This window comes from Emydura macquarii, unplaced genomic scaffold (genome assembly GCF_026122565.2).
Source record: "Emydura macquarii macquarii isolate MOO-44397 ecotype Brisbane River unplaced genomic scaffold, CSIRO-AGI_Emac_v2 contig_1146, whole genome shotgun sequence".
NCBI lineage: Eukaryota > Metazoa > Chordata > Testudines > Chelidae > Emydura > Emydura macquarii.
The window spans coordinates 7939313-7959665 of record NW_027131283.1 but is presented as its reverse complement, the minus strand read 5'-3'; the positions used below and the strand labels follow the sequence as shown (position 1 = coordinate 7959665).

General features: G+C 37.1%; 1 protein-coding gene across 2 annotated transcripts; it reads left to right on the top strand.

Annotated features, from left to right (window-relative positions):
* Positions 1-259: 259 nt before the first annotated feature.
* On the top strand, positions 260-20043 carry SLC22A16 (solute carrier family 22 member 16). Of its 2 annotated transcripts, none has more exons than XM_067546594.1 (7): positions 260-713; positions 3217-3334; positions 4747-5296; positions 7829-7956; positions 8351-8460; positions 8939-9038; positions 11523-11641. In XM_067546594.1, exons 1-7 carry the CDS (start codon positions 313-315, stop codon positions 11544-11546), a joined length of 1431 nt encoding a protein of 476 aa, XP_067402695.1. In that variant the 5' UTR covers positions 260-312; the 3' UTR covers positions 11547-11641. The 2 variants fall into 2 exon arrangements, with proteins under 2 accessions (XP_067402695.1, XP_067402694.1); XM_067546593.1 differs by lacking the exon at positions 11523-11641 and adding an exon at positions 14463-20043 and having other exon boundaries at positions 266-713.
* Positions 20044-20353: the final 310 nt, after the last annotated feature.

Here is a 20353-nt window from a genome sequence, read left to right as displayed (position 1 = left end):
GAACACAATTGTGTGTCACTCTGTGATGATTGCTCTCTTGCAGTATTTAATTAATTTAGAAGAACCACTATAGAAAAACCCACTAGATAGCTAATTATGACTTCTTTTACAACTTTAAAAAATTACTAGATTGATATTAGCACTTAGCAAGTAAATAATTTTGGTGGTCCTTTTCTTTTGCTTATGGAAATCTCTTAGGTATTTTTTCCCCATAAACTTTTTTTTTCTCATTACAGATTTCAAGCATGTGTCTATTTTGCATCTGTCTTTCAAGCTATCTCATGTGGCATCCATTACTTGGCTTCCGTATTCATGGCTGTTACTCCTAAATTTGTATGCAGTGCCCCTGGAAATGTGACCAGTGTTCTGTTCAGCAATTCCTCTAGTTCAAGAATAGAGACTGCTTGGACACTGTGGATGTTAACAGAAAATTACATTGTGGTCCAGCTGGAAAACGGAGAAATTTGGGAACTTGATCAGTGCAGCAGGTCCAAGCGGGAAGGCAGTTTGTATCTTGCATATGAATATAGTGGCAATAAGTCTGTTTTTTCTTGTTCTGATGGCTACATCTATGATCACACAAAATGGAAGAGCACCATTGTTACAGAATGGGATTTGGTCTGTCACCGGGAATGGCTTGCAAAATTAACTCAGCCCACATTCATGCTTGGAGTCCTGCTTGGAGCAGTGATTTTTGGTGATATGGCTGACAGGTATAGTGCCATCCTCTTACTACTTAGCTTCAGAGTGCAATAACTCTGTATGTGCCTAATTGGCTTTGCTCTTCTATTAGGTATTAATTTAAAAGAGGTTTCATCTCATGCAGTTTTATTAATAAATGTGTTCTTCAACAGAACTTATATTTATTTTTCTCTGGTACAGACTGTGTTTTTTCTATCAAAAAACTTTAAAAATTGTTGATAGAAAATTTATTTAAAATTTTTTGCCTTCTTTATATCAAATGTAGGCCCTGATCCTGCAAGGTCCTCCATGTGGGTGGAACCTTGTGTCAAAGCAGAGCTTTTTGCAGGATCAGGGACATAGTGGGGTTTCCCTGGTAATAATTTCCTTTCCCTCTCCCCGTTCTCCTCATCTTATAATAAAAAAGAGAAATGTTTATGATGGATATGATGAATAGTTAAAGCTATGCTATAAGGTTAAAAATAATGTATTTTAAAAAATCAAATTATCTGACTTCTGTCACTGCTACTTTATGGGACTGATGCAAAGACTTTGGGATTAGAATCAGGTCCTGTAGTACTAAAACTAAAAATCTTCTGCACTTTTCACCATTATTGGTTTGCTTATTTCAGTTGTAAACACATCATGTGAATGCATAAAGAAGAGCTTATTTTTTCAGTTGGATTTTATAAAAGTATGGAATTGGTTCTGTTAATTTAAGGCTTTGTAAAACTTTCTTTAATGCAAACCTGAATTTAGAGCCTAAATTGACCTGACAATGTCTCTCTAAATCAGTCATAATATTTTTAGTTAATATACAGACACAGATAATGACACTATAGTCACATAATTCTCAGTTGGATTAGTTCAAGATCTAGACATCCATTTAAGAGAATAAACATATTGTATTCTATGGAGTTACAATGAAAAATTTTACAGCTGAAAGTTATTACTATCTGACAGCTTTTGACTGGTGGGAAATAAATTAGTAGTTTCAGTCCAGTTTCCAGTGAACAGTTGTTCCCCACACAAGAATGACCACATCTGGCACTAATTAGCATCTCTGCTAGGAATCTTGGCAGAGATTAAGGATTGAACGGGCATAAAGAAAACTACCTCCTCCGTTCTTTTAGGTGAGGGTTGAAGGACATTGGCATGGCATTGTACGGAAATTTGCAGCACGGCTGTCTGGGCTATATTTGTTCTGTAAGACTTCACGTTCCAGTATTGTTTTAATGTGATATTAAATTCATGTATAAAGAACAAAAATCAACCCCAAACCCAAATCTTCAAAAGCTGCTGCTGTTGAAGATGGAACTAATACATCTCTAAGTTTACATTATAAGAGAATAAAAATGAAACGGCCTGTTCTTTGTCTAGTCAACACCTGAAACATACTTTGTATTAATGAACATTGTTAAACAAAATAGAACGGAGATAATCCATAAATAGATTATCTTTCTGTTAGTTTGTTTTCTCTTCAGTTGAATTTATTGGTATTAACTTCTTTTGATTTTTTGTTTATATACAGCATGTTGTTGTAGAGAGTATATGCAAACCAGACAAACAAATTTAGGATTCACAGCTTTGTTTTAAATCCTCTTGTTTCAGAATGAGGAATGACACATAATTTAAGACCTGGCTTGTGATACTTTTAATGAGAAGCTAAAGTTTTACCTAATTTCCCTGCTAATAATGTACTTGCTGTATGTGTGAATTTGTGTGTGCACTTGTGAAATCAGAGAACTCTGAGGAAGTATCTGATTGTCATTTATTAGATGATATAACTTAATTTAATTGGGAGGAAATAAGGTACAGAAAGCATTCACTGGAACCCAAGTTCTATTTTGAGATGGCAAGAGATAGCATGTGTTATTGCATGCTAATCTGTGCTGAAACTTGTTAAGTAGCTGTTACTTAAAATAAGAAGTCTAAGAAAGAGAGAAATAGGGTGGAGTGAATCTGTGTAAAATGGCAGATTACAGATACAGAAGTTAAATTTAAAGCTCAATATGAACATACATAGTGCCCTTTTCTATGGAGACCTTCCTTCCAGCCAAGTAGAGTTGGGTGGGACTCCGTTTCAACAATACTATTAAATTGGTCACAGTGATAGGTACAGAAAAATAAAAGCGTTTCCCTCACCTAGAGAGCAATATATCAGAGCTAAGAATCAAACCAGGGGTACTGTGATAGTGCTGAGCACTAAATACAGCTCTAGTGTACTTTTCAGATTTATTTTAATTCTTATTCATAAGATTTTCCAAGTTGCACTTGCTTTTTGGTACAATATTTAGAGTATTTATCATATGCCACCCCCATTGTTCACTCTGTGTGTTTTTTCTACCCCTTCCCTCACCTCAGGTCTATCTTATCTATTTCCATTATAAGTTTTTTGGGCAGGGATTCTCTACATCTCTGTTTGTGTAGTGCCTGTCACAATGGGGCCGTGTTCTTGGTTGGCTCTCAGGCACTCTCGTAATAAACATGTTTAATAATAGGAAATAATTATGATGTTTTTGTTGTAATATGCAGAGTGGGAAGACGGTATATAATGTGGTTCACAAGCACTGGTCAGTTTTTATTTGGCATTGCAGTGGCATTCACATTTGACTACTACAGCTTTATGGTCATACGATTTCTCCTTGCTATGGTAAGTATAGATGCTTATCCTAGTTCTTCCTAAATGCAATTTCCTAATCCTCCTCATGAAAGCCCTCTATAATTCTTCTCTATTCCTTCCCTTCTCCAGTTTTTAAAAGCCCCATTTGTTGAAAAATGAAATAAGTGGTTTAAAATAGTTTAGAAGTCAGAAAGAAACATTCTCCCAAGTGTAAAGCACCAAAGATTATTCTCTGTACTTGCTGCTGACAGAGCATAAAACAAGAGGGGTCCTTGACTCTGGCATTCACTTCTCTCCTTCACCTGCCAGAGCACAGATTTATTCACGACCAGCAATGCTGCAAAGCCTATCTTTTCTCATGGGCATTAAGGGCTTGTTCCAGTGTCCAGGGGGTCAACAGGAGTCTTTCTAGTGACTTCACTGGGCATTGGATGAGGTTTGAGGGAGGATGAGGGAGTTCATAGGTGGAAGTGCTAGAGATGAAGGCTCTGATCAAACAAGCAGACCCAGTGCAGGCACTGAGCCCCACTGGAGTCAGTGAAACTGCAGAGGCCTAAGTATCTGGCCACAGGGATCCTCTTCCAGGACTGGGTCTTAAAAACCCTAATCTTACACCACTGAAATCAATGGGTGCATTCCCATCAAAGTCACTGTGTGCAGGATCAGATCCTAAAGGATGATTTAGATGGTGAAGTATAATGTATATATATATTTTTAATTTTGAATGACAATTTATTAATTGGAGTCTTTATAACTGGAGATTTGATTAATCAAAATATTATATTGGAGCATCTTTAGATTTTTTTAAATTGTGTGTTTTGAGGTGTCTAGAGCACTAGATACATGCCAGAGAAATAGTACATTCAATAAAGAAATACTTTAAATGCAGAACATGCCAGTAATTACAGCTTGTTAGTATGGTTAGATAACTTATGGGAGCCTATAAAAGTGTAAGGAAGATTCTCTTTCAACTTTGTAAAATATGATTAAACAGGATAATATACCGGGGGTGGAAAATCATTATTTTGAAATACCCATTTCTGTAGTATACACATTTTATTAATAACATGCTTAAAAATGAGGCCAAGATTTTCAGAATAGTAATTGGTTTTGGGTAGTTCCATTTTTCAGGTCTCCAACTTGTGACACCTTTCAGGGGCCTGATTTTTAAAGGCTTTTTAAAAAGGTATTTCTAGTTAGGCACCCACAAACGGAGATATCCAAAATCACTAGCCGCTGAAAATCACGACCTGATACAACTGACTTCAGACCTGTAAAGTATGTGCTTACTCTGAGTGCATTGCATTCCAATACAGGGCAAGTTAGTGGGTTCTCAAAACTTCCAACATACACAAACCTGGAACTATTGGCCATCTGTTTTTGGTGGTGTTGTCACACAAAAGGAATAGACTTAAGCCTTTCTCTGTTTTTTTTCCCCTCAGGTTTCAAGTGGCTATCTGGTTGTGGTTTTTGTTTATGTGACAGAATATGTTGGCATTAAAGCTCGAACATGGGCATCCATGCATGTCCATGCTTTTTTTGCTGTGGGAGTTATGGCTGTGGCACTGGTGGGATTTTTGGTGAGAACCTGGTGGATCTATCAGATATTTCTTTCCGTAACAACTCTTCCCTTTGTCTTGTGCTGCTGGATGCTCCCAGAGACGCCTTTCTGGCTTCTGTCAGAAGGAAGATATGAAGAAGCACAAAAAGTAATTAATTTAATGGCGAGATGGAATAAAGTAAGCACTCCTTGTAAAATTTCTGAACTGTGTTCAGTCCAACAAGATGATCTAGTCAGTAGCAGAACGCGTGATAATGACATTTCTACAACGAAGAAGCACAGCATCTTAGATCTATTTTATAATTGGCACATTGCAAGAAGAACCATTACAGTCTGGCTGATTTGGTTCACTGGGAGTTTAGGATATTATGTATTCTCCCTGAGTTCCGTCAATCTAGGAGGCAATGAATATTTAAATCTATTTCTCATAGGTAAATATCTTATGTATTTTATTCTGCTTATGACAGAACTAGAACTTATAAATCATAAATGCCTAGAGATCTGACAGTCAATTTTCTGACCCCCCAATTGCCCCTACCATCACCAACCCCATTAAAAAATGCAGATTTTATTCTTGTCAACTTGAAATCGTTATTTACAAAAAAACCAAAAACCAAGCTTTGAGCATATTAAGGTATTATACCATCCTTGACTTTTCCTTCCAATTATTGTGTTTGTAAAACCACATTTTTCTATCTTTAAAATTGTTTCTCTCTGCTCTGTTCTGTGAAAAACCCACACAAACAACAGAGAAAATTGACTTAGCAGTACAGGGGAAACTGAAGTTGATGAAATACTGTCAAAATAAACGAACTGAGAAAAATAGAGATTTTTTTCTAATTTCTTAGTCAGAGAAATATTAGATTATACTGGTAACACTATTAATTTTAAAACAATGAGAGTTCTGTGGCACCTCAAAGACTAAAATTTATTTGGGAATAAGCTTTCATGGGCAAAAAACCACAAAAGCTTATGCTCAAATAAATTTGTTAGTCTTTAAGGTGCCACAGAACTCTCATTAGTTTGCTGAAACAGACTAACAAGGCTACCCCTCTGGAACTATTAATTCAATAATTTTTAAATTTGTTAGAAGTATTTTTTTAAATCTAAGGGGATATGTTTCTTTAATTTAGCCTCTAATCTAATGTGATTGCAAATTTTCTCTTGGCATACACATCATTTATACAAGATAAAATTGGTCAGCTCATACAGGGCCTGATCTAAAGTCTATTTAAGGTCATTGAGAAGATTCCCATTTAGTTCAGTGGCCTTTGGATCAGGCACGTAGGCTCCAGTCCAGCAAAGAACTTAAGCACGTGCCTACCTTTAAGCACCTGAATTGTCCCAATAAAGTCAATGTGACTATTTATGTGCACATAAGCACTTTGCAGGATTGGAGCACTAGTGAATTAATTTTAAAATGCCATGTATTATAGCATGTTAGTAACTTGACTATTGTGTTGAGAACAGTATGGTAATGTTGCTAATAGAACTAAGTTGTTATGATACAATACTGTAAAATCATGGTATTAGCAAATTTCAAAACTATTTTCTTTGTCTTCTGTGACTTAGCAATCACTAATGTAGACTATAGAGTCTAGTCCCCCTACACACAGTGCAGACTCAAGAAATTCCTTCCCTCCATCAACTTCAGATTCAGTCTCCCCTATGTGTTTAATCAAGGAATGCAATTTGTGCTCTTGCACTTTGAGGACTCGCTTCTGCGCTAGTCATTGTTTTTGTTCTGAGCATATTAGCCAGCACTCTTTGCAAACCAAGGGTTTAAACATGTTCAATATAGCTGAGATTCAATACAGTTTGGCTGGATCCAAATCATGTTTAAACTGTGTGGAAACTGTGTTCTAAACAAGCATTCTAGACTTAAAAGGAATAATTAGTTCCTTTTTAGCTCAAGAAGTGCTCCTCTGGAGGGAGGCAGTAGAAGGAAAAAGGGTGGGAAAATGTAGAGTACAAAAAGCTGTGATTGTAAATGGACTGCTATCTTTCTAATTAGCAAAGAGGGACAGAGTAAACCCTGCTGTCTACACCTGTGAGCTAGGTGAGTGACAGAAAACAATTCACTGGAAAGGCCATTGTTTTCCTTTTGTAATTAAGTTTGTTTTGGTGCTATGGTCTACAATTGTAAGAAGCATTTGTGGCTTTAACTCTTTAGCACATGGGCAGTTGGCAAATCCAGATCACAGGTGTCCATATGAAATACATTATTGTTTACAGTGGAGACTCTTAAATTATTGATGCAGAAAGACTAAAAAAATTGGAACATTTTCAATGATAAATGTCAACCTGGTGAAAGCAGAGCCTTGGCCTTCTGCTTTCTATAATCTTACTGACTGCTTAGGGTATGTCTCCACTGTAATTAGACACCCGGGGCTGGCCTATGCCAGCTGACTGACTTGCAGGGCTCCAACTAAAGGGCTGTTTAATTACAGTGTAGACATTTGGGCTTGGATTACAGCCCAATCTCTGGGACCCTCCCACAGCTCAGGGTCCCAGACCCCAGCCCAAGTCCAAACATCTATACCACAGTTAAACAGCCCCTTAGCCTGAGCCCTGTGAGCCCAAGTCAGCTGGCATAGGCCAGCCTCAGATTTTTTTTTGCAGTGCAGGCATACCCATACAGGCCTATCGCCCCATCATAAGTGGAGGTGCAGTTGCCTTGTGCCTTATAGTCTGGTTTCCTGGTGCGTTTCTTATTCACCACCACCACATCTATGCCAGTGTAAGCCCTCCACTGACATTTTTGCCACCAGTGGCTTTAGCCCAAAATGTTGGTGAAATACCTTTCATATAACACCTATATCTCTGTGAGATGACTACTTTAAAAAAAAACAATTTGATCTTTAGATTAAATAAATGCTCATAGAAAGCAAATTAGAATTATTTATAAGGATATTTGCAGTCATATTATCATGACTTAACACCAGATGAATTCATAATGACAGGTGCTGTAGAGCTTCCTGCATATGTCGTTGCTTGCATTGGGATGGACAAACTGGGAAGAAGAAACACATTGACTCCATTTCTTATATCAAGTGCATTGATCTGTGCTTTGATTATGCTGATCCCTCAGGTTAGTCACTTATGATTTAAAATGTATCTCTATTAGTACTTTACTGTGTGGAATGTGAGATATATTAATGCAACATCTCTTTCTTAGGTTTGAGATTAATTAAATATACTTCAGAAATTAAGATGAGTTCTTTAGAATAGATTTTCCATATTTCTGTTAAGAGTTCCACACTACCATTTCTGTCTCTTAATTAAACAAAGGTTTGGAAATAAACTGCTTAGTAAACAAAATCAAATATAGCCATTACTTATTGGTGGAACGAATCAGGAAAGTATGGAATTAGTATTGCTCACTGTTTACAGAAGGATCACAGTTTATGATCCAAGTTTTGCAAAATAAAGGACTGGAATTAAATTTGAAATGGTGAAGTTTATATCTGTACTTTCTTTTATAGGATTTCAGTATATTAACTATCTTAGCAAATATGGCTGGAAAGTTTGCAATAGGTGTTGCATTTGGCCTCATTTATCTTTACACAGCAGAACTGTATCCAACAGTTGTACGGTAAGAATTTTAAAATAGTTTGCCATATGTTTTTAATTATTTTTCTATTCTTCCTTTCATTTGTTATGCTTTTGGGGCCAAATCCTGCACCCATTGAAGTCCATGGCAATGCTCCAAGTGACTTTACTAGAGTAGGATCAATCCCTTTTTTGTTTGTTTTTTTGGCTCTGCAGTAAACGTATTGCATTTATTTTCTGTTCCCTTATACACAGACTAGTCCCCTGAGGTACTGGAAAAATGCTCAGTGCTATCTTAACATTCAGTTCCCTCTTTCTGAATATTCATGGTCATTAAAACTATGATTTATACTGAATGCTCAGTATACTTTTTATTCTATATAGAGAAGCAACCAAAGTTCACTACAAGATAAATTTAGCTTAGCATACCAATATTTTTATAAGCATCTGTGCATTTCTAATTAATTGCTTTATCTGCTTTCACTCTCACTGGGCTGTGTGTCCTTTTGTCTTATGTCTAGGTCACTTGCTGTAGGAAGTGGGAGCATGATGTGCCGTATAGGGAGTATAGTTGCTCCTTTTTGTGTTTACCTGACAAGTGTTTGGATCTTCATGCCACAGGTAGATGTTTATTTTGATAGTCAAACATTTGTTATCCATCTTACTGAGATTTAAAGTTGAAGTGCAGATATGTTTAAAAGGAAAATGAATTAAATATTCTCATTCTTAATTTAAATTTTCATAGTTTAACTATATATTGTTAAGAATATGAATCTGAACTCAAGTGAGCCTCTGAAATCTTCTGAACAGTTGATATTACAGACACTTTAAAGAAGACAGACATATCTTGTATGCATTGAATACGGGTATAAAATTGTAAAATCTTTTGTACAAAGATGCACTGTATCATTCATGTAATTTGGAAGAAGTGTCTCATTCCTAAATTGAAAAAGTGTTGTGTTTAGTTAAGATCTTGACTAAGTAAACTTCTTTTCTAGTTGCCATCAATCTCCTTTTGGAGAAGCAGAATAGCCTAACACAGATGATGGGGAAGGGAGCAAAAGTTAAATTCTGCTGATGAAGACAGGGTCCTCCATCTCTATCAGTCGGTTGAAGAATAGATACCGTTTTAGATCACATGAGATGAACTGGAGCCCCTCTCTATGGAGGACAAACCTATCATATCTAAGGTCTCATGGACCACCAGCCTAACTATGATCAAAGCATCCTGCTGATATGGAGTGATAAAAAGAATGACAGAAGCCGCCAAATAGTGGGGCAGTGGGATGTTGTGATGGTGGCATAGAAGGTTATGCTCTTACTATCCTGGTGTAGAACAGCTCAAGAGGTGACTACAGAAGAAAATGATGCTCTGATGATGCTCACTAGAACTCAGGCTTGGTCTACACTTACCTCGGCGATTCGGCAGCAGTCGACAGGAGTTACTCAAAGTACGCAAAGAACTTGTGTCATTCCTGTCAACTTCTGTGCTTCTCTTCTGCGCGCCGTCTTCACTGCACTGTGCCGACGGGAATCGCGTTCCCGTCAGTGCAGCACTACGCCCCTTGAGGAGGTGGTTTTAGTATGTTGACTTCTGGATCGATTTAGCAGGTCTTCACTGACCGCTCAGTCAATCCAGATAAGTCAATCTGATGGCGGCAAGCCTCAGTCAACAAAATCTTGGATTTCAGAGACATATTCTTTTTGTATGTGGCTTCAACTTAATTCCACTGTGTGATCCAACAGTCATCTGGAACTTCAACTGTCCCATGAAAATAGAGATGGGGCAGTTTCTTTGTAGAAAAAATTGGGCACTTCCTCAGCATTACATGGATTTTTTAGTTCATTTTGTCCAAACTATTTTAAACTTTATAGTTATATTCAGTGCACACAAGTTATCCCCTATTCTTTATGAAGTCTGTTATGTGTTCTGTTCAGAAATTCTAAAATTGCTTAATCTTGTTTTTTCAGAAGGGTAAATTTAGGTTAATATACATAAATGGTTACAAAACTTATATTGAGGAGTTAAACTGTTAGTGAGCTTATTTTACCTATTTTATTTTTTTAAATTACTTTTACTTTGAAAAAACTTTAAAATTCACCTTTAATGTCACAGGTTGTATGTGAATTACAGATGTTAAGAAGGTGAACATATATTGGGCTGAATTTTCAACCCAGCTGCTCTTTCTGTGTTTTTGTTTTTAACACACAGTTGGGTTTTCCTACAAAGGTAGAATTGTATCCATTTGATTTTTACAAATATAAAATATTCATATGTGAATGCTAGAGACTGGTTTGAGAGACTGTCTGAAAACTCAGCCCATTATGTAAGAAACCTAGCTCCAGTTTTTTTTTAATGCATTTGTGATGATGGGGAAGCAGAGTGTAGGAATAAATAAACAAAGTTCCTAGAAAGCACTGTTATCACACCAAATAAATGAATCTAGAGAAAACATGAAAAACTAGATGTGAAGAGCACAGTAATCCTAGGAGAACAGTCTCCTTTGACTCTTCGTCACTTTTGAGTTTTGCTTTTCACTAGCAGTGATAAGGTTTATCTGTTCAAAACTCCTGCAGTTAAAACACAGCTGGGGGAAAGTTTAAACATCTGAGGACAGTGTAAGTGGCACTGCAAATATTTCAAATATGGACAGCTTTCAGTACATTAAAAACACTTGTATACAGTATGTGAAACTTTGTAATAGTAGTGACTGTAAATGAGTCTTTTCCTAATGAGCTCTGACCTTGGGCATTTGTAAGTTTATTAAAAACTGCCTTGGGCTGAAGCTTATCATGCAAGATCTCAGATAACATACACATTTTTGGGTAAAATTTGAACAAAGCAGATTGATTGTTTTAAAATAAACTGACATACATAATGTTGATATACTGTTTATGCCACGCATCCTATATTCCATTCCAAATTATTTTGAACAAATAAGTTACTTAAATAATAAGCAGGTCTACAGCTTGGTACTTAGCAAATATAATATTCAAATATAAATTAATCCAATATTAATTAATTAATGTAATTAATTAACTCGTTTAATATTAATTTATTAATCCAATATCATCCAATTTACTTTTCTATTTTATCCTTTCTAGGAAATACTTCAAATTACTTTGTAGAGAGAGGTAGAGGAAGAGAATCCTTTACAGCTCTGGGTAAAGCAGCTGTCATATCAATAGGGGAAACTGACACATGAGGATGAAATAGAGTAAACAGTTGAAGGTAAAAGATAGTAAAGATGAAGTGAGTATGCTTGTAGAGTAGTTACAGTTAGGAAGAGATTAAATAGATGTGCTTAATGGGGGAAGGTGGTGAGTATGATTCAGAATGAATTGGATGATATCTGGAACAGGAACGGTGGGATTTCCAAAAGCACTCAGCACTGGCCTATTCCTATTCTTACTGGAATCACCTGGGGCCTGATTCGCATTTACACGAAGGCTCTTTTACATCACATTGGTAGCGTAAAGATACTTTAAAGTGGGAGTAAGTTTTATACTTACTTTCAACCTCTTTGCACTGTGTAAAGAAGCCTTAGTATAGATGAGAATCAGGAATTTTACCATTGACATCAATATGATCAGGAAAAGGCCAAACCTGAGCACTTTTGGAAATTCCACCTAAGAGTTTTAAAGCAAGATCTGAACAGAGGCAGTGTGTGGAGATTTCTAGACAATCAGTGTGGCGGCACAGGTTAGAGTGACTCTTAACTGTGGAGAGTTGACTACAGGATAAATGAATAATTTCCAGCTGCAAAAGCATCCATTGGATGCTTTTACAGATTAAGTGTTATTTTCCTCACAACTGCAGTACAATGCTAACATGATGATGGCAGAAAAATGAAGGAGCTGACAGGGGTTTTCAAGGAAAATACCGACAAATATTAAAGATGGGATCCAGTAGTTAGTGTATACTATTAATCCTCCCCTTGAAATAATCACTTCACTGATATTTCTCCTATAACTGTATACTTGCCTACAGAGACCTCCACCAGTCCGGCATTCATTCCTACTGTAGTAGTAATATGAACCCTCTTTTGTAACTCTTCATGGTAGGAATGTAACTTTTATTTTCATTATAGTTTGTAGCATTCAACAGTATTTTGCTTAATTTTTTACTCTTTTAGCTTCGGCATTCAATTTGAGTGTAAGAGGAAGAGTGTTTGAAACAGATGTGATTCTGCTTCTCACAGAGGATGGCTTGAGACAATTGGTGGTTCTGGACCTGCGGGTTCATAGACAGCTTAGTGTTTCTAATTGAAAATAACTCCGGTCATACAGCTGAGTTCAAATTTGAAAGCTCCTTTCTGACTTCCAAAAAGCTATTCTCATTTAGAATAGGTGATGGTTGGCAAATGCCAGTATGCCCAGGCTGTGTTATGACAGATGTAGGCACAGTGATTTCAAATGTTCTCTCACTCATGTTCAGAGGGAAAGTATTAAACAAAATGGATCAGAGGTTGGGATCAGCACAGGGTAAGTTGAGGATATCACAGTATCAAAATGCACAGAATAACAGTTGTAAAACAGAAAAAGTAACTTACCAGAAATGGTTTATTAAAGACATGTATTTACAGAGAAGTAGAGTAGGAGCATATGGGACATAATGGGATAAGATTGAAGATTAATGTGTTAATGCCTGTACGATGTTTTGAAGATGTTAAGTGCTAAGTATTATTGTTGTTATTGAACAAAGACATAAAAATGAAAGAAAAGAGGAAATGAGGAAGAATAAAAAAAAGTATTGATTGTCCAGAGCAGGGGTTTTCAACATTTGGTCCATGGACCAGTGGGGGTCCGCAGACTATATCTTAAGGGATCTGTGAAAGGTGACCATGAAAATTAAATTTCAGATCCCAGAAAAGGCATTTTGTTTTTCTGATCAGTCAAAAGTATGCGAATATCCCACCTACAGGTCAAAACCTGGAAGTGTTATTGTTACTTTAGAAGCCCATAGTTCAGCGCCCTTTCTCATACTGCATCAAATGCTGTGCCTAGCACATGCAACATTTTTAGTTGAATTCTGTTCAGTGAGTTTTCAATCTGACTTCTATGGTAGGGGTCTGTGGACCACAGATTGAATTTCCAAAGGTGCTTGCATCTCCTTTCAAAATTTCATAGGAGTTTGCAAATGAAAAAAGGTTGAAAATTACTGGTCCAGAACAACAAATGTGAAGGGAAATCATCTATTGTTCTTTGGGATGGTGTCTTCCTATGTGTGTGCACCTAGCACAGTGGATCCCAATCCTGATTGGGGTCTTTGGCCACCACCGTAATAAAATAAAATGATAATGATAATAATAATTAATAATGCATACTGAAATCACAGTGAGCATATCCAGAACATAGACACAATGCATGGGTCAGTTAGAAGCTGGGCCCCTGTCAGCTTTCTCTCTCTGATTCAGGATATCATTTCTATTCAGAACAGTTCTTAAGTATGAACTTAAGCATCTAGGGATGGATTAAAACATGTGTTTAAGTGCATTCTTTAATCAGGACCTCTGTGATCACAGTTGAGAGATCCTGACCTGCAGCTTGCATTGGAGAAAGAGGTGCTCAAATACTATGATGATGGGTATAGTTGGTAGACAAAGAACAAAGTCTACAGCTTCCTTTTCCGCCACTATGTGACATATGGAAGTTGTAGTCCAGTAAAAGTAAATGTAAAAATGAATTTAAGCAATCTTACAGTAACTTTTAAAATACATACCTGCTAAAGAGTTCAATTAATTTGTATGCATTCTATTCACTTGTGCAAAGTAGTTCCTGCTTACACTGGAGCTATATTTAGCTCATTGTGTAAAACATTTTACTTGGACTATGTTAACTTTGCTGAACAATCTGTTACTAATTTTTGTATTTTTGTTTTATTTTAGCAATTACAGCAAGGAACATTTAAGACTTTTGATCTTTGATTTTTATTGAAGTTCACAGTGCTCCCAAATTTTAAAAGTATCTTCTCAAACAAGATCAATGTTTTCCATGAACCCAAAGACATGTTTATCCCTTACATTAATTGTTTATTTCTTCTAGTTGGTTGTTGGAATCATGGCCTTTCTGAGTGGAATGTTAACGTTAATGCTCCCAGAAACTCTTGGAAAACCATTGACTAATACTTTGGCGGAAGCTGCAGAACTGGGAACAAACAAGGACAGCTGTTCGGAAAAATCACCCCCAGCACAGAGTGGTGCAGTGTTAGAAAAGATAGAGATGCTTAGCCAAGAGTCACACAGCACTGCTGAATAAAGCAACATCAAGATTGCTGTCACCAGTTTTAATCCGCATTAATTCTATAAAACCATTTTATTAGAGCATCCTGACTATATTTTAATGCACACATTTGTATACAATTTTACCTTTTCAATAGGACGACTATAAAAAGATCTGGTAGAAAATTTGAAAGATTTTTAGAGCCACTCTCAAACTTAATCATACTTTAAACATTTTTTTCATTTGCTTTGACTGTGTGGAGTGATTATAGTTCATTTGGAAGCTATATGGTTTTCCCAGATTCACAGAATATTTCTATTCACTGCTTTAGATTTTCTGCAGCTGTTCTTGTAATCTCATCATGAAATCCCCTGCCAATAACTGTCATATTACAATGGACAGGCACAAGCTTGTGACTTGTTAACATGGTAAGCTCAAGCACATGGTATTAATTCATCAGAAAAGGCTCCTAATTACTCACAGTTGCATCAAATCTTAGCAATAATGTGAAAGGTTAAACAGAAATAAAGATTTATGTTTTCCAAACTTTCTTCTGGAGAGACTGCCATTGCTAAAAATGAAAATATTCTATGCAACAGCTTCTGACAAAAAAAAATTCTCAATTTGCCAGACTGTCCAAATACTATTCATTTTGTTTAATGTCAATTGTATGTTTTGTTATTGATTTAGAACAGGGGTGGCCAAATCTACTGACCCTCCCGAGATCCCTGTCTCCACTGGGCAGAATCCTCTAGCCCCACCACCCTGCTGTAGGGCAGAAGTTCCATGTTCCCAACCCCAGTCTGGCAGGCGGAGAATGGAGGTGGCAGAGGGGCCTCCGCGAGCTGCACTTTAACTGTAAAAGAGCCGCATGCAGCTCACGAGCCACAGTTTGGCCATCCCTGATTTTGAGAGAAAACTGCTTTGGGACTTGGTTACAATCTCAGTAAAGTGTATGTATACAGATAAAACCTGGTATTTCTGAAAACCTTATTCATTCCAGATTGTTATGTTAAATTGTCTTTTCCCGTTCATTCCAGTTCAGACCTATCATCAGTTTCTTTATATCCTCCAAGGGTCAAACCAACCCCTCTGCAAAGGCCTTTTGCAGACTCACTATACAGGGCTTAGGCCCTTAGCCTCAGATCCTCAGAAGTATTTAGGAGCCTGATTTCAATAGGAGTTAGGCACCTAAATACTTTTAAGCTGGTCCTTAGTGAATAACTAATATATAGCTGCTAGCATCAAACCATTTTTCTCATGGACCAGCTATCTGTAGCTCCATTTTTTTTAACATTATACAGAACCAACTGCCAAAAAATTGGAGTTTTGTTAGAAGAAACTTATCAACCATTAGAAATGGATGGAACAGTCACTAATTCCTGCAGATGCCTGTAAAACATCTAGAGCTGGTGCTAGCCTATTGGGGGCCTTAAGTAGAAATATTCCCCCTCCCCCATACTAAAACAGGCAAGTTCTTATAATAAAAAGCAAATAGGGGGCCCCCTTGAGCTGCTCTGGGATCTAAGCAATTGCTTAGTTTGCTCATGCCTAGCACCAGCTCTGAAAACATCCCTTTTGTTGTATCACTCATGCTGATCCACATGAGTGATGGGGACTGAGAAAACACTAACATCCTTTCACTCTCTCTGCTATTTTTATAATTTTCTGTCCCAGCCCTCCCTTTTTAGTCTACCTGTAGAGCTAGCAGTTTGTTCCATACCATAATGACATCTTACATATCTGTGCGGCCTTCTGTATTGTGCATACAGATTCTACGTGCTGTACAGGTAATGGTTTAGACTCTGCTGTCAGTCACATCTGTACAGCTCCTTTGTCTTCGGTGAATTCTGAAAGCGTATGATTCAATACTTCCATGCCTCTCTAACAGGAAACAAAGCATCTCTCGTCGGTAACAGCACTATCCTGGAGTTCAAAGTAATATTTTGCATTCAAACTAAGGACCAAATCATGTCGTGTATGGGGAAAAACATGCCTAGAAGTCTGGAAAAATCAGCAAGTCAAAACTTAGGGAGTTTCTATGAGATAATCCTGTATGAAATAGAAAGGGGCCTTTGTGCTCCTCCCATCACACAGATGTCCTGATATACACAGGGAAATCCCACAGAATTCAGGGCATGCAGCTAGGACTGGTGCTTTTGTTAAGAGACCTAGGCACTAGTTCAGCAAAACACACACAGGTTTCCTCGTAACCACGAGAGTAATCCTATCCCCACTCTGCAGAACACTTAATTACATGCTTTCCTGAACAGGAATGAGATTATTCACACGCTCACAGTAATACGTTTTCCTGAATTGGGGCTCTAGTGCTTTTGTACTGCTCCCTGGCCATACAGCTTCCTCAGCAGCTGTGCTCAACACCAGCAGCTCTCTCCAAGCTCCCTTTTACCTGGTGTTTTATAGTGCAGGAGGGAAACAGCATAAAATAATGCTAACAAGGAAGTCATATTTTCTGATATTACAAATGCCAGGGCCACTGTTAATTAAATAGTTTGGGCTGTTACACATTTCCAGATGCTGTCTTGGGACATATGGTCCATTGTATAATAACATCTTGAGGACTAAGGGTATGCCTATACTGATTCCGCTGCTTTGGGCTCCACTGATCGATGCAGCGGGATTGATTGAGCGGCCAGTGGAGACCTGCTCAGTTGATCCCGGAAGTGCTCTCTGTTCAAAGCAGTAACTCCACCCCCCAGAAAAGAGTAACGCTGCGTCGACCGGAGGGCATTTCCCATCAGCACAGCACAGTGAAGATGCCATGGTAAGGGAGCATAAGTAAGTCAACGGGAGATACACATTCTACAGTACGTAGCTTGCATATCTCCCGTCGACCCAGTGTGGCAGTGTAGACCACACCTAAGAGTACTAAAGTTACTCCTTAACATTTACCATATATGGAGCATTGCGATGTACTTCTAACAAGCTACTAGAGGAAAACTAAAATGAATTCCGGTACTGACATAGGTGACTACAAGAAAAATCAATGTAGGTCTGCTCTGATCAGTCAGTGAATGTCATAAGTTCCATTGACTTCGGTAATTCAGGACCAGACCCTTGTTCAGGATGTGTAAAATAAAGAAGGAAATAAAACTCAGTACTTAATACCTGAAAATGTTTAAACATTTCCCTTTATATTAACTGGAAAGCTGGATAAATACTTAGGAGCTGCAATTTTAATGCTAATTCCAACAGAAAATGCATCCGGGCGTCAAGGTACTGGTACCATTTTCAAGACAGGAAGGTTAGAACTTCAGTAAAGAGCTCAGACAATAGAATGATATTTCTATATGTCTTTTTAGGTAAGAAATTTAAGCATTTCATGGATGTAAATAAACCAGAACAACCTTGGAAAAATACAAGGACTCAGTAGGAGAAATCAATAGGAGTTGTGCATGGACATCTCCTGGGATGACAGGACCCCAGAAATTGTCTTAAAAGAACTATAGAAATCTCTGCCTGCAACTGTGATCTTTCTATCTTGACAGTCTGACAGTGTGGTTGCTTTCTGCTTCATTATTTCATATATATATATATATATAAAGTCCAATACACCTTAACAACATAATCAATTATTAGTGAGTTAGAGCCAACTCCTGATCCTATTGAAGCAAATGGGAGTTTCATCTTTGATTCAAAAGGAACCAGGCTTTTGTCCCAAAGTAATGTGGTCACATTTTTACTGGGGGGAAAAAACTGGTTACCTAGCCAAAGGTCCCAGGCATCATGTTGGATTATGGAGAAGAGTTGGCTTTCTAAGCTAAATTATACAGCTTGAGACTTGTGAATGCAATTGGGCACCCTTTTCTTTCAACTGAAGAAACACGTCAATTGTTTAGTAAAATATTAACATTTTTTTAAATAGGGAAACCACAGTGTTTATGTATCTTCCTGTTTGTAGAATTTCAGAAAGTGTTTGCTTTTAGGAAGGATTGTACTATTGACAAAAGTATGTTTGACACTAGTATTACATTATAAATATTACACAGCATAAATGCAGAGGGAGAAAGTTTCTCTCAAAGATTTTTTCAAATGATCTGGACCTTTAAAGAGATCTTTGATTCTGAAAATAATTATTTCTAATCTTTTGGGGCATAGTTTCCTCTCAATGCTCATAAAAAAATCCTATTAACAGTGTCTCTTATTTTCTCCTTAACCTCTATAGTGCATACATTTGGCTCAATTATATCTTATTGCAAATTTATTCTACTAATTATTGGTTCCAACTGTTCCTGATGTTTTATAAGCTATTTTCTTTTAATTGTGGTTTTCATGAGTGCTGGTCATTTTGCCTGTAAAATGTTTACATCCTAAAATTGACACCATGTTGTATAAGACAACATTGAGTTATCAGACTACTAGTACTTGCTAAACAGTACTAAATAGATGAATGGTTGCAATGATTAATGTTTGTTATTTCTAACTGAAGAAAAATAATAAGATAATATGCTTGCTATTTTAAATCAAATGCATTTTTCTAAACAGAGCTTTAATATGTATTTTCTAATTTAATGTCTGACTTTAATGTCTTTTAATACATTTGGGTAGTTTAAATCAACTATGGGGAAAAATAGCTATGCAAGCTATGGGCCAAATCCAGTGGGCTGTGCATTGAATGTGGCAACAGTGGAAGGAATCTTCCCTCTAGGAGGTTGTGTAGCTGGTTCATGAATGCTGAAGAAGGCCCACATTCCCAATTCTGGGGCGCAAGGGATTGGAAGATTCTCCGGCCTCCTCTTGCTGTTCCCGCCATTTATGTCCACGCATCCCCTGTATTCTGTCATGCAGGGACCCTCCACAGGGTTTGGCTCTGCACCACGTATGGGCTATTCACCCATTTTTATAGCCTTCCAAAATCCAGCCTCACCTTGTACAGCAGTTCCATACCATTAGAGAGTCCTTTGTGGATACTGGATTTGTCCTGTGTGAATGTGTCAAATGTACTTCTAATATAGTTGCCTAGATCTCATAACAAATATAAAGGATAGAAAAGATTAAAAGACTAGTTATGAATTTAAACAATAACAAGGTTATCTGTGATATCAAGAGAAATTTCTGTTGTACACGATAAAACAACATCCATATTGTTGAATCGCTTATGAAACAAGGTTAGGGGAAATCCATATATGGTAGTTATTCTAGTAGTTGGTTTGTAATACCAGATTCTATATATCGGGCAATTTATCTGTTTTGGTAATATGTGTGGAATGTATGTACCATTCTAACTGACCCTGTCTACTGTGTTGAATACAGCATACATGAATTTAATATAATGTGTTATCAGGGCAATGGAACTTTGTTTTTCCAAATATGTATTTATCATCTCAAAATATGTATAACAATAAAGTGGAATATACATTTAATTTTTATCACCATGGCTTCAGAGGGAGTCCTGCATTTTTATTTTTCCCTTATATATTCATTCATATGCATTGGTGTTATAAACTCACTCGAGGCACTATACTAACAACTAGAAGTTCACAGAATTATTTCCTTCAGGGAACTGTACTGTATTAAGATGTTTGTGTGCTTTGGGTTGACAGTTACCACTTGTGTCTCTCTGTCATTTGTGTTTGCAGTTCCTTCTGTCTGCTGGGGGTTATAGAATATAATAAGATTCCAGGATTGCCACTCTGAAGCCTATTATATCTGTAGAGTTCTAGACCATTGTGATATCAGAGGTAACTCAACAA

Coding starts and splice junctions, on each gene's coding strand:
- SLC22A16 (XM_067546593.1), top strand. CDS start 313: ATGGCTGTTACTCCTAAATTTGTATGCAGTGCCCCTGGAAATGTGACC. Junction 7,957..8,350: donor TGATTATGCTGATCCCTCAG/GTTAGTCACTTA, acceptor TTTCTTTTATAG/GATTTCAGTATATTAACTAT. Junction 8,461..8,938: donor CTGTATCCAACAGTTGTACG/GTAAGAATTTTA, acceptor TCTTATGTCTAG/GTCACTTGCTGTAGGAAGTG.